Consider the following 15184-nt stretch of genomic DNA (forward strand, 5'->3'; position numbering starts at 1 on the left):
TGTTCTTTGGTTCTATCAGACTTCCTTGGCCTGGGCCTGCCTGTCCTGGTGCACGGGGTCCGCCATTTTCGGTACAGGTTCCGCAAATCTACAGCCCAGGTGATCCGCCGCACCAGTGCTATTCGGCGCCTTCACAGCTTCCGCCCTTGCTTCCCTCACCGCGGGCGCCAGCCTCTCCTCAGCGTAGGAGTCTAGTCTGCTCTCTGCCGCGCTCCCCTGAGGTACCCTGCTTGCCCTTTTTCCTGCTTTGCGAGCTGGGGCTTCACGCGACTCGAGATGTCTCGACCAGATGATGTTTGCTTATCAGTCTGACCTTGGCGACGCCCCATCGTCCGCACCGTCACTTTCGGCTGCCCGCCCATTGGCTGGGGCTCGCCCTCGTGAGGTTGCTGTTGTTGCTCGCTCTTGTTCGACTGCGGCCTGCGTTGTCTTGGCCTCTGGCGTCTCGGCACCCTCAGTCAGCCTTTCTCCCTCTGTTTCCTGTGTGTTACTCTTTACATTGGTTACTGGCCCTTCTATGCCCCCCCTTACACTCAGGAACTCCTTTGCCTATCTGCTTTGGGTTTCTTCTGTTTCTGTTTCTCTTGACAGTAGCTTTAGCTCTGACCTGCCTTCCCTACATATTCTGCTCCCTAGACTCAGTCGCGGCTCTCCTCAAAACCCCGCCTACCTGCCCCTCCCACCCGTTAGCCCTGCCCTCCCCCACCTCCCTTGTGTTGGCTCTTTTTCCCCCGCCCTGCGGTCTGAGTTTGCGTCCACCTCTGCCCCCTCGTCCTCCCATGTTCAGTTGCCTGGTTCCACCACTAGACCAGTAATTGATCACTCCCTGCCCGATGGGTTGCCACCTGTTGCCCCCTTGTTGGATGCTGAGTTAGGCATCTCCCTCCCGGATGCGCTTGACGCTCTTAAGGTCTCTCTTCCGCCGGAGCAACTTGATTTGTTGCGTTCCTCTTTTGATGCCGTTGTGGCACCGGTCTCCCGCTCCAGCCTGGCCAGGTTGCTGCGGGAATTGCGTAGGATTGGGGCTTCCGCAGCCTCCATCCTCCCTCCTGGTGCCGCCCGGGCGACCAGGCGCGCGTCGCTTCACGTGGTCTCCCCATGAGGGTTGCATGTTGGAATGTGCGGGGCCTTAGTGCCCGTTATCGGCGTAGATATCTCTCTTATTGGATCCGTCAGCATGGACCTTCGGTGCTAATCGTGGTTGAGACCAAGTTACCTGTCATCTCTCACGCTTGTGTTCGTACTTTGTTGCGTCAGCCGTCCTTTGGGTTCCTTCCAGCTTGTGGAGCTGCTGGCGGCATCCTGTTGGCTTGGTCTCGGCCCCTTACAGGGGCTGTTGTGCATGTCGGTAGGTACTCTATCTCTGCTTCTCTCAGCGGACTCTGGCCTAATGGTCCGGTCTTGGTTACTGCGGTCTATGGCCCTTGCGTTGGAGCTTTGCGTGGACAGCTGTGGGCTGAGCTGCATCAGGTTCGCCAGCTTGCAGCTTCAACTTGACTGCTGGCAGGGGACTTCAACTGTTTGCTTAGCCCTGCTGACTCATCCTCCCTTGTCACTTCTGGCCCGTCTTTGTCTGCCTTTCGGTCGTTCGTTGATGAGTTCGGTCTTTTCGACGTGCCTTCGACTAATTGTACGTTTACTTGGTCCAACAATAGGAACCCTCCGATCCTCCGTAGGTTGGACTGTATCTTCCTCTCGCCTGAGTTGTTCTCTGCTTTTCCTTCGTCCTCCTTTGTTCTTGGTCCGAGGCACTTGTCTGATCACGCTCCGCTGCTCCTTTCCCTTCTTCGGGGTAGGGCTGGTTTTGGGCACGCCAGGTTCCGTTTTGAGCTTTGGTGGCTCCGAGATGATTCCTTTGTGGCTACCGTCCTAATTGGTGGGCTCGTGCAGTCGATGGTAGGTGGGCTGCTTTCAGGCTCTCGCGGAAGTTGCACTTCATCAGGAGGGAGGCCCTCGCCTGGAAGCGCTTTTTCTGGAGCGGCAAATTTTTGGAGGTGGCCGATTGGGATGAGGAGATCCTGTCCCTTCAGGCCTCTGACAATATTTCAGCGGTTCAGTCCTCTCGTCTCCTTTGTCTGCAATGTCTTGCCCAGGAGTGGTGGATTAGGGAGTCTATCCACTGGCAGCAGCGCTCTAGGTTGGGTTGGCTTGCGCATGGGGACCAGAACTCTAGATTCTTCCACTTGGTCGCCTCTCAAAGGCGCCGTCAAACGTTGCTCCAGTCCATGAATATCAGGGGCAGGGTTTTTCTTGGTGATGGCATCCTTCAGGCTCTGAGCGCTCATTTTCGAGATTTCTACTCCAAACATCTTCCCTTCCGTGCCACGCTGCCGGATTTTCACATCTCCCCTCTCTCTGTCTCTTGTGTGATCTCTCTTGAGCGGCCCTTCCTGCATCAAGAGATCAAGAACGCTGTCTGGGCCCTTCGCTCTGGTAAGGCGCCCGACATTGATGGTTTCCCTGTCGAATTTTTTCGTACGTTTGCATTTTGCAATGAGTTCGTTTCCCCCTTCCACTTTTGGTGCGACATGCTTTCTGTCCTTCCTCTTTTCCTCCTCCTTGCTGACCTCTCATCGTCCACGTCCCCATCCTGGCCTCTTTCACCTGCACGTGAGTTCACCTTTTCTTCTTGCTACCTGGCCTCCTTTGGTCTTTCTGTCGCGTCGTTCCCACCCCGGTCCCTTTGGTCTCCTGGTCCGTCTCCCCGTGCCATTGCTTTTGTCTGGCTTCTTCTTACTGGCCATATCAACACTTTTGACCACCTGCAACGCCTTGGCATCAGTTTGGCTAACCAGTGTCCCCTTTGTCTTGTCGCGACTGAGTCTCGGGTCTACCTTTTTACTTCTTGCCCTTTTTTCTCTAGTGTCCTTGCTTATGTCTGGCCTTCTCTTGTTGGTAGTCTTCCAAATTCGCCTTCCATTCGTCTTCTTTTCCTCTTTTGTCCTTCCCCCCACCTGACTGCTTCTTGGGGTCATGTCTGGAGGCCGTGGCTCATTTCAGCTTGGTGGCACATTTGGGAGGAGCGCAACAACAAAGTCTTCAGGGACACCTTCTCTTCGCCAGATTCTGTGGCTCGTCTTGTGCAAGGGGATGTCCAGTTTGCCATTCGGTTGAAGCACCGCTGTCCGTCTGCGACTGGGTGACTGTGCCACGATGCCTTCCCTCTCTCTCTTATTTTTCTGTGCATTGTATTGTATATTTCCTCTTCCTAATTCTGTTTTTGCGGTTTGTTTTTTGCGGATGTACCTAGGGGACCTCTTGTCCTCAAATTTTGTTATATATTCCCATTTTATCGGCTCTCTCTCTCTCTTTCAAAACCCAACCGTTCTCTCTTTCTCTCTTCACCATCACCCTTCTCCGGCGGCGATTGGTTGACGACATCGCCGAGGCTTCAGGAAAGAAAATCCAATGTAGGGGCAGGTGGGGTTTCTCGTTTTTTTTTTCTTTTTATTTTTTTGTTTCGTTTGAAAAAGCCATTGGTTGTGGTCGTAATGGCCATCGTCAGTCCTCCATTTTTTTTCAATCCCTCTCTTTCAACCACTCTCTACCTGACCCCAAGAGTGAGGAGAAACCTCTAATAACACTACATGTTTCAAAAAGGACAATCTAACTGAAATTACACTAGAAATTTAAATTTTTAACGGTTTCATGAAGCAAACAACTACTAATTTAAGGTATCTTACCTTTACTGACAAAATGAATTGTTCACTTCAGATGAGAACTATGCATTTTTCTATATACAATATGATGACAGATCAAAATATCCCTTAAAGCTGTCTATTTACTATATACTGTAGACTCTGATAGTTGATCTATACATGTGCTCCTTGCCCAACCTTGAGTCTTATCTTGTTCCACTGAGATAGGGAAACAGATGAGTTGTGAGTTCTACAGACCTAGTGAGCATTCTACAAAAGAAAACCATAAACTTAATTGCAATGGATACAGTACTGTAGCAAAGTAAGCATAAATCATGGAACGAAATAACAAGTAAGCACAATAGTGAAATTTCTATTATTAAAACATTCATTTCTTTGATAACCTAGTGTTTAGTGACAACTTTACATCTAATTTCTAAATTCTGAAAGAATGTTAGGAGGTTTAATATGAATCTCCTTCAAATTTTTAAACTCCAAATAAATGTTATGAAGATAAATCTATACTCAACCTCCAACTTTTAGCCTTCAAAAAAGTGTTAGGAGGTTTGCTTATAAATCCACTACCAGTTTATAAACTCGAAATGAGTGTTAGGAACTGGTCCATTTAATTGCTTCTACTTTCTAGACTATGTAAGAGTGTTAAGAGGTACAACACATACCTAATTATCACAACCACAAACAATTGCTTAAGCATACAAGTATTCCTTTCTTACATGGTTCTTTAGCTTTCTTTTTTTACCTCTAGATTTTATTCTATCCCACAAATCTTTATTTACCTTCGATATATATATAATCATGTCAGGAACATGCATTGGGTCAAACACAACGAATTATGCATGCTCTAAATAAATCTGCTCACCATAGAAAGAAGGAAAGAACTTTCTTGCTCGGTAGGGTGTCTGGGACCATCTTCGTGTGGGCCTATACCTGCCAATCCACTTAGGCATGTGAAACAATGTAAGTATATACTAAATTTACCTATGGACCTCCCTCTCATGTCCTCAAATCTATACTACAACTCCTGGAGTTGTTTTCATCTAAAAATTTATAAAAAAATATCAAATCAGCCACCCATTAATTTAAGCACAAAACTTTTTTTATAATTAAAGAGGATGAACAACAATCATATATTCTAAAATTTCTACCCATACGGAAAAAAAAAAAAAATGAATCTCAATCAAAATCTACAAATCAAGTATTCTAATCTGTTGTCCTACTAAGATAAATCAAGAAAAATCCAAAGAAATGGAGGGAAGAAATCATATTATCAATTTTGGGCTTCAAACTACTAAGATAAATCAAGAAAAATCCAAAGAAATGGAGGGAAGAAATCATATTACCAATTTTGGGCTTCAAACCCTATCTCTCCCTCTTCTTCTCCTCTCTATCTCTCTCTCATTTTCTCCTTTCTCCCTCTCTCTTCTTCCTCCAACCTCTCTCTCGCTCTCTCGGTGCTTAGGTAAAGAAAAAACCAAAGAGGGGAGAAGAGGTGCGATTTTCCCCAAATAAGAAAATCTTTTTAAAATCAACCCACCTAGTTTCAAACTTTTCCAAATACCTCATAATTTTTTTTTTCAAAATAGATAGTCTCCACAGATTTCACGCGTAACAATTCTTTTGCTCCATAATTAAATTTCATCCTCGAAATTTCTACTGACCTAAGGAGAAAAAAGATACGGGTAGTGGAATCTCACGTCATCCCCTCTTTTCCACGTGGTACCTGCTTCAGATGAATGTGTCCATTGCACATTTACCAAAAAGACATGCTTCATATGAATATGTGAACTCTTCTGATCCATCACACAGACAGGTCTAACTAGATATGTCAAATTTTCTTTTAATATGATTGATTGCTCATTCGAAATGTGCTCATGATCTAGTATGTATGTTTGCAACATGAATACATGAAATACATGATGGATTCTAGATAGTTTTGAAGGTGGTTTTAACTTATAAGTCACATCATGAATCTTTTTGGTTATTTCATATGGATCAATATACTTCGGGCTTAACTTTGCACTCTTTCCAAAGCTAGCTACCCTTTTCATGGATATCTTAAGAAACACCTCATCACCCACACCGAACTAACGATCTTTATGCCGATTGTCTGCATAACTTTTTGCTCCGTCTTGTGTAACTTTCATATTTGCCTTGATTAATTTAATTTTATCAGTAGTTATTTGTACTATTTCTTGTCCCAATAGTTTTCTTTCACTGACCTCATGACCTCATCCCAGCACATAATGTTCCACTTTCTTCTGTATAAAGCCTCATAAAGTGCCATACCCATACTTGATTGGTAGCTCTATTATATGCCAACTCTACCAAAAGTATATGCATATCCCAAAAGCATTGGAAGTCTAATATGTAGGTTTGTAACATGTCCTCAAATGTCTGACTAGACATTTCAATTTGGCCATCCGTTTATAGGTGAAAGGTAGTACTAAAGTTCAACTTGGTCACCATGACCAAAAACACGACCAAAATTTTGGCATAAAACACAAATCTCCGTCTGTTAGACACTATTGATACAGGAGCTCTGTGCAATCTGAGAATTTCATTGACAAATATTTTGGTCAATCTATCAATGAAAATTTTTCTCTTTTGGCTAAGAAATGTACAAACTAAGTCAATCGGTGTACTATCACCCAAATCGCATTGTTTCCACTTTAAGTGTGAGGCAACCCTATCACAAAATTCATCGTAATGTGCTCTTATTTCCACTTTGGTATATGTAAGTTTTGTAACAATCCAATTAGTCTCTACTGTTTTGCTTTAACCATTTGACAAGTCTAGCACTTAGAGACATACTATGTGATTGCACAAACTTCTTGCAATTTCTCATCTTGAGCTTGCAATTCTCTGATTCGATCATATAAAATAGGCTGTACTCGAAGTTGTGCACACAAGACTCTTACATTATCTACATCCAGCTCATCTCTTAGTGATCACATTTTTAACAATAAAGGAATGTGCACAACCTACAAATGCACAAGGTGCCTGAGCTCTCTCTAATCAATGCATCGACAACAAGGTAGCTTTTTGAGGGTGATAACCAATGGTGCAATCAGAATCTTTATCAATTCTAACAACATTCTCCAATGTAACTTTAACTCGTTATGGTTGAGCAAATACTTTAAACCCTTATATTCTGTAAATATTTGACATGTCTCACCATATAAATAATGTCTTGATGTCTTCAATGCAAACATAGATGCTAATTCCAAGTCATGTGTAGGATAATTTTCCTCATGCTTTCCTAATAGCTGAGAAGCATATGCAATAACCTTATCGTTTTGCATCAAGACACATCCCAATCCTTTGCATGAGGCATCATTGTATACCACAAATTCAACCCCTTCTTTAGGCAAGGCAAGCATTGAAGTTGTTGTGAGCCTTCTCTTTAGTTCTTGAAAACTCTCTTCGCAAGTTGTATCCCACTCAAATTTAATATTCTTCCTAGTCAAATGGGTCATTGGTGCGTCTATAAGAGAGAAATCCTTAATGAATCTTCTACAATATGTAGCCAATCCTAAGAAACAGCAAATCTCTATAGGGATGCTAAACTGCTCTCAATTTATAACTACTTCAATCTTGAATGGATCTACATTGATACCTTTGTCATATACCACATCAACCAATAAAGTTATTATGTTCGGTTATAATTTGCATTTACTAAACTAGACATAAAATTTGTTTTATTTCAATACAGACAATGCCCTTTTGAGATGTCTTTCATGTTCTTCTTTACTCTTTCATTAGATCAAAATGTCATCAATAAAAACTATCACAAACTGATCTAAATAGAGTTTAAAAACTTGGTTCTTCAAGTCCATAAAAGCTATCGGGGCATTCGCCGGCCTGAATGGCATGACCAGAAATTCAAAATGTCTATAATGGGTGTGAAATGCAGTTTTAAGCACATCTGCATTCTTAATTCTTAATTGATGATTCCCAAACCTCAAATCAATTTTTGAAAATACCATGCACCCCCAAGTTGATCGAACAGATCAGCCATGCAGGGCAAAGGGTACTTGTTGTGCACAATCACCTCATTCAATTGTCTATAATCAATACATAATTTTAAACTGCCATTCTTCTTTTTCATGAACAATACTGGTTCACCCCATGGCGACATACTGAACTAAATAACTTTCTTTTTCACTAACTCCTGCAATTGAACTTTCAAACTTTTTAACTCAGTTGGAGCCATTCTGGAAGGAGTAATGGAAATGAATTGAGTTCCAAGAGTAAATTCAATAGCAAACTTAAATTCATGTTCAAGTGGCAATCCAAGTCGAGAATATATCAGGAAATCACATACCACAGAAACATCTTTGACTTCCTGTTTTGAAGTGGCATATTGATCACTAATGGTAAGAAAACTTTATACTCTTTACTTAATGTTTTCCGCACCAAGTGACAAGAAATAGTGGAAGTGGGTAAAATTTTATGTTCACCTTGAAATACTGCTATTATGTCATCTAGAATACAAAAAGTGGCTTCTTTCTTATTATAGTCCACTATAGCCCGACAGTTGGATAAGCAATCCACGACCAATATAACCTGAAATTTTTAAATGTGCATGGGTATCAACTATCAAATCTGCATAAATATGATGGTCACCCCAAGAAATAACACATGCAGCATAAACATCCCCAACTGCCACCACATGCCATAAGGGAGAGGTAACTATTGGGCAAGGCGTTGGGTTTCCGAATGAAATGGGCCACAAGGAATACGAAATAATAATTTGACCTTGAAACGCCTCCATATCATAAAAAAAACATTTACTTGAAATAACATCTAGGGCAGCTACGGCCTTCTGAATTGACATGGAAAGACCCGACCTCTACCTCAAGTTCTGATATGTGATGAGTTGGTGTGCTCTCGACTGCTTGATGTTGAACCTGTAGACCTGCCATAACTTGATGCAGCTACACCTAAGGCTTAAGGATATGGAGTCTTCATCCTGCCTCTCATAAGACTTGGGCAGTTTCTTCTAATATGTCCCAGCTAGCTGCATTCATAACACATTTGAATCCTTTTTGACATTTACCAAGGTGTCTGCGTCTAAAATTTTCTCATAATGTTATACATTCAAACGTTCTCATAGTTGATCCCTCACCTGAAGCAGCATATCTAGGACCTCTAGCCGCACTATAGGGAGGTCTCCACAATGTGGTCACTAAATTATTATTGCCTCTAAAAGTCGTTTCCAAATGACGTTGCTACAACCCTTGACCGCTGAGATTTACCTATTCCACTTTCACATAGTCCAATATTAATGCCTCCTTTTCTTGGTTTAAAGTTTCCTATCTCTCAGGGAGTCCCATCTTTGTTCATCGTGTTGCCTCTATGAGTTGAGGAAACTCATAGATATCCTGCTGTTAGCAATCTTTTCTTGATTTCTCAATTCAGACCCTATTCAAATCTTCGACATTTCTCTACCTCAACCAACTTGATATCGGAAAAAAAAAACTAAACAAACCTATAAACTTTTGCTCATATTCATCTACAATATGTGGTCCAAAATTCTTTTGTTTTACTTTCTATATACATGAGAGGATAACACTTTGTTCCGAATTCCCTTAAAAAGTCATCCCAAAGTAAGAGCACCACCGTCTACGAAACTCCCGTGGACAGTCGTTCACCATGCATTAGCTGGACCACACAGTAAAGGCACCAAACAATGCAGTTTCTCCTCATTATTGCTACCCAGTTACTTATAGATTTTATCCATCTCATTCAACCAGTTTTCTATTACAAGGGGGTCGTAGTGCCTAAGAAAATCAGAGCACCCAGTTATCGAGCCTACTTAAGATACTGCTAGACTATACCTCCTGCATTTACTAGAGGTGCCCTTTGAGGATCTTGAGGCATCTCCACATAACTATTCTGTGTTGCCTCAACCCCTCACCCACATACGTGACCATGAGGCGGCATATCCTATGAAATCAGCCATCATAATGAGTTCCACACCAAACGACATATTCTAAATGCATACATGCTAATTGCATTTTAAACATTGCTCTGGCACCAAATTGTCACTCTCTAACTTTAGGAATGAGGAGAAACCTGTAATCCACTACAGGTTCAACAATCTAACAGAAATCACAACAGAAATTTAAATTTTTGATGGTAACATAAAATAAATAACTACCAATTCACAGTATCTTACCTTTACTGACAAAATGAATTATTCTCTCTAGATAAAATTACACGTTCCTTTGTATGTAATATGAGGGTGGATCAAAATGTGCCAAAAAGTTATCTATCTACTACTAGACTGTGGAACTCTGATAACTGATCTACACGTGTGCTTCTTGCCCAACCTTGGGTTCTATCTTGTTCAACTGAAAAAGGGAACCAGATGAGCTGAGTGTCCTATAAACCTAGTGAGCAGTCCTCAAAATGTAACATGTCTGAACCATTACATGATTTCTTAGTTGTTGAACCTTGCTCACTTACATAAAAACCTAGATCTTCATATTGGAATTCGCCTTCCTATACCAAAAAGTCCAGATTATGCTGAAACTTAATCTCACCAGCTCAAGTCAGGCTCTCTTGATTACTATATGCCGCTCGATTTAACATATTGAGCTTATGGTGATGTTGGTGGAAGGGGGGGGGTTGGAGCAATGGTTGGGGCAGGGGCCGTAGGCAGTTGGTTCATGTTCTGAATCCCTATGGTATCAACCTTTTGTGTTGCAAAAAGGGGACTATTGACGTGCAAACCAAAGCATGTTAGGGATGGCACCCAAGACACCAAAAATAGGTCATGTATCCTAAGGGGATAAGGGGGTTGGGCAGAAACTTCAGCCTTCTTTTGGACAGGAGGAAACCCGCTGACCCAGAAGAGGGCATTTGATTGCTTTTGGTTTAAAATCCTCAAAATTTCAGATCTATGGATTTAAGAGCACAACCCTCTATCTTCTTATTTTAAGTCGAACATTTTATGAATAAAAACGTAAAGCAAGGATTTCAAGTTGGACCTGAGATCCTTAACTTGATGAACCATAGATCTTTTTCCATATAAGCTCCACATCAAATCCATGGAACTCATCTGAAGTAATCAAACACAACCTAAGACCATGTTTCAATAGCCAGTATTCCATAGTAGCAATACTAGCGTTGGAACTAAAATTCAGATTCATAATACAATACTACAACATTAAAATACTGGTTTTTTTGGGTGGATGTGGTATTTTTTGTACTAGCATTGAAGTTCACCTAAACAATGCCCGACATTTTCTTCTGCCGGTTGCATTTCATATGGTGTCTGCTTTCCTTGTACACTCAAATGCTGAAAAGTTGATGGGTAGAATTTTAGCTCCATACACATTCCAACAAGTCATTAAAATGCCTAGAACAAAAAAATTCAAGTCATCACACACGATCTAGTATTTGAAACCTCAAACTTCTGTTCCACCGAACCATAGCTTGAAGTTAAATGTCTCGCATTTTAATGCCAAATTAATACCAGGCATTCAAACATGGCCTAAATGATTCAATCTTCTGCTCTTACAAATAGAAAAATGTCAATTCGAAAAATTGAAAAGAATAGGTGTGGTAGGCAAGCCATGACTATTTCATTTTCGTGGGCATCACTCTCTCAAATAATGCAATTGAGTAGGCATGTAAATGCATGGTATCTTATTACCAATTCGATTTGTAACGTTTAATTGGATTTGGTAAAGATATGTAGATCTGGTTACTAATTAGATTTTGATTTGATATTTCAATCGTATAAGTGAATCTGAACCCAAGTACAATATTTGATTCAGACTCAACCAATATGAGTGTCAAATTTTATGCTAGCAGGATGAATAGATGTTTTTCAAACAAGTAAGGGGTTGTTTGTAATTGTTATGGTCACATGAACCTGTTTCAAAATATGGAGCGTATAGGCAGAACATTATAATATGTATATGTAGAACATTGTAATAAGTGTTGCATGAATCTGTTTTATTTTTTTAAGAGTAAATTTATGAGACAGCAACAATGTGTTATTGTCGCTAAATAACCTCTAAATACACTGAGTAAAATGAATAAACTTTTTTAAAAAAAACTAACAAGTGACAAAGTTGACTGAGGAGAAACTCAAGCCAATAAGAACTTGCAACCCATGGAAAAACTTTTGCTCGGGGAGATTGAGTTGCGTGCACAGTCAATGCAGCAACCAAATATCCGCCCTTGTTTAAAAAAAAAAAAAAAAAAGATGACAGACACATTTTATAATTTTTTTATGATAAACTGTACTTTGTAGTCTTTTTATTTTTTATATTTTTTTTATCCTTTTCAAATCCTCTTTTTGTTTCAGTGTATCAAAAGTATGATCGTCAACGTCAGTACGCACTCCTCGCAGAGCAAACGACGTCTCTCAGCCATAGAACCGAACCGAGTCACCATCTGCTCGGTTCGTATCTGTATCGGGAGAGTCTGAAGAAGGTAGCGCCCGACTCTCTGTCAAACTAAACCTGAAATCCTCTTTCACGCCATCCCCACTCTGCGGTTCCGCCTCTCTGGCTACCCAAATCGTCTCTCTCTCTGGATCACTATTTGCACTTTCGTGTTCTTCAGATTCATGTTACTTCCTGACCTTGATGGAGATGGTTATTTCTTTGCTTGAATCGGAAGTTCTCGCCCATGTACGCTCATTGAGGAAGAGGAGGATGAGAGATGAATCTCCGTATTCTCTCTAAGACCACCATCCGGAAATCTTTCCATGAATCGGTATCAAGGGCCTTTTCATCATCATCACAACTAACATTTGCACAGTTACCGTCGTTATTTCTCGCCCCATTACCGAGGCCGCCATCACCTTCGGCTTCAGTGGTCCTAAACGGTGAGTGTCAATCGGTTTCCGAGAAGATCGTCGGCATTCTGAAAGATGATACGCCCATCGATGCCGCGTTCCATAAGTGGGCGGACGTCCTCTCCCAGGAAATGGTGTCATGGATCCTCGCGGAGCTCGATAACGTGAAGCGGGAGTTCCGTTTCTTCGCGTGGGCGATGAGGGAGAAGCGTTTGAGGAGCTGGGCGTCCCATGGGTTCATGATTCGGTCGCTGGTAAAGAATCGCGGGTTCGATTCGGCATGGGAATCGCTCGAGGAGATGAGGAAGGGGCATCATCTGATTGTACCGCAGGTGTTCGCGGTGCTGATCTCGGCCTATGCAGAGTCAGGCATGGTGGAGAAGGCGGTTGAAGCGTTCGGGAAGATGGGAGAGTTCGGTTCTCGGCCGAACACTTTCACCTACAACACAATTCTCTGGACTCTCATCGAAGAAAGGGTGTTTGAGCTCGCCCTCGCAGTTTACAATCAGATGGTAAAGAGGGATTGCCGCCCGAACCGATCGACCTTCAATATTCTGATCGATGGTCTCTGCAAGGCCGGGAGGATGAGTGACGCCCTCTTACTGTTCGACGAAATGACGGAAAAAAATATTCGTCCGGACACCATGACCTATACGATCGTTCTTTCTGGACTCTGTAGAGCTAGAAGAATTGATGATGCGCAGTTGTTGTTGATGAACATGGAAGAGAGCGGGTGTAGTCCGGATGCCATTTCTTACAATTCGTTGTTAGATGGATTCTGTAAGGCCGGTATGATTGACAGAACATCGGAATTACTTCAATCGTTTCGGAAAAATGGCTTCAGTTTAGGATTGAATGGTCATAGTTGTTTGATTGATGGATTGTTTAGAGCTGGTCTGTTTGATAACGCTTGCAAATTATTTAGGAACATGGTAACGGAGGAAATAGCTCCTGACTGTGTTCTCTACACCATTATGATCAAAGGGTTATGCAGTTCGGGCAGACTAGACGATGCTTTTGGAATCCTGAAAGAGATGACAGAAAAGGGACTCGTTCCTGACACATATTGCTATAACACGTTGATTAAAGGTCTTTGCGATTGTGGTTTTCTGGATCGAGCTCGGTCGCTCCAGCTTGAGATTTCGAAAACCGATTGCTTCCCCGATTCTGCGACGTATACAATTCTCATCTGCGGATTGTGCAAGGAAGGTTTAATTTCTGACGCCGAGAAGATATTCAACGAGATGGGGAAGCTCGGATGTCTTCCCACAGTAGTGACATTCAACTCCCTCATAAATGGGTTATGTAACGCTGGGCATCTACGGCAAGCGCACATTTTGTTCTATAGGATGGAAATGGGGAGCAATCCTTCCCTCTTTCTTCGTCTATCACAAGGTGCTGATCGTGTTCACAACAAGGATGAACTTCGGGAGATGGTTGAGAAACTCTGTGATTCTGGGCAAATTCTCAAGGCTTACAAGCTCTTGAAGGGGCTTGCTGCGAGTGGAGTTCTTCCAGATATAGTAACCTACAATATATTGATCAATGGCCTCTGCAAACATAAGAACATTGATGGAGCGTTCAAGCTCTTCAATGAGCTGCAGATAAAGGGCTACCAACCTGATTCAATCACCTATAATACCCTCATTGATGGTCTTCAACGGGTCAATAGAGACGATGATGCCTTCAGCGTGTTCGAGCAGATGGTTAAATATGGCTGTACTCCAGGCCTGGAGGTTTACAATGCAGTCATGGGTTGCCTGTGCAGAAAGGGGAAAGTTGCTCAAGCATGCACTCTTTGGTTGAGGTACGTATCATCTCAGGCCAATCATTCTGACAAAGAAGCAAGAACAATAGAAGTAGTGCAGGGATATGTGGACCAAGGGGACGTAGTTGGTGCAGTTAAAGAGCTGGTAGATTTGGACGTCAGACGCAACATGTCTGATTCGTCACCATATGTAATTTGGCTTGTTGGCTTGTGCAAGGCTGCAAGAGTAGATGAAGCACTGGAGATTTTTTATATTCTTCAAGAATGCAACCTTGACATCAGTCTCAGCACTTGTGTAGTGCTTATAAATTGCCTCTTGCAGGAAGGGAGGTTACTTTTAGCTATAGAAGTATTTTTGTACGCATTAGGGAAGGGTTTTATATTAACCCCGCCAATATGCAATAGATTGCTACGGCATCTTTGCTTAAGTGACAGAGAGAAGGAGGCTCTGGAAATTGTGCAGAGAATGAGTGATGCGGGATATGATTTAGAGATTTACCTTCATCGTTCTACGAAATCTCTTCTGTATGATTGGAACAGATGATAAAGCCATGGTGGATTTTGCCCTACCCATGTTCCCAGTTGTTTGGCAATCACTGTTTCCTGTATCTAAATTAAAACTCCGATTTTTACCGTGCTAGCTGCTACAATAGAAGTTGTAGTTTCAGATTTTGCATGTTCGGCTCCTGGCGAAATACTCCTGTGCTTCGATCGTTATTTTATGAAAATTGTATATACTTTTAGAGTATTGCTTGGTTACAGTCAACATGCTCTCTCTCTCCCTCGCTCGTCTCTCTCTCTCTCTCTCCCTCGCTCGTCTCTCTCTCTCTCTCTTTTAAAAGGAAAAGGTTTCAGTAGACCATTTTCGTTTAGATTGATAGGACATTCTCTTGAGGGAAATGTGGCAGATATACTCATTAGATATTAAATCTTATTTCT

At 42.2% G+C, this 15184-nt stretch overlaps 1 protein-coding gene across 1 annotated transcript; it reads left to right on the top strand.

Annotated features, from left to right (window-relative positions):
* The first annotated feature begins 12152 nt into the window (after positions 1 to 12152).
* On the top strand, positions 12153 to 15013 carry LOC116248791 (pentatricopeptide repeat-containing protein At1g79540-like). Its single transcript, XM_031621764.2, has one exon. The coding sequence runs from the start codon at positions 12342 to 12344 to the stop codon at positions 14787 to 14789; it is 2448 nt and encodes an 815-aa protein (XP_031477624.1). The 5' UTR covers positions 12153 to 12341; the 3' UTR covers positions 14790 to 15013.
* Positions 15014 to 15184: the final 171 nt, after the last annotated feature.

Source organism: Nymphaea colorata, chromosome 2 (genome assembly GCF_008831285.2).
Source record: "Nymphaea colorata isolate Beijing-Zhang1983 chromosome 2, ASM883128v2, whole genome shotgun sequence".
NCBI lineage: Eukaryota > Viridiplantae > Streptophyta > Magnoliopsida > Nymphaeales > Nymphaeaceae > Nymphaea > Nymphaea colorata.

Bases quoted from the DNA above. Each gene is read 5' to 3' on its own strand.
- LOC116248791 (XM_031621764.2), top strand. From the start codon at position 12,342: ATGAATCTCCGTATTCTCTCTAAGACCACCATCCGGAAATCTTTCCAT.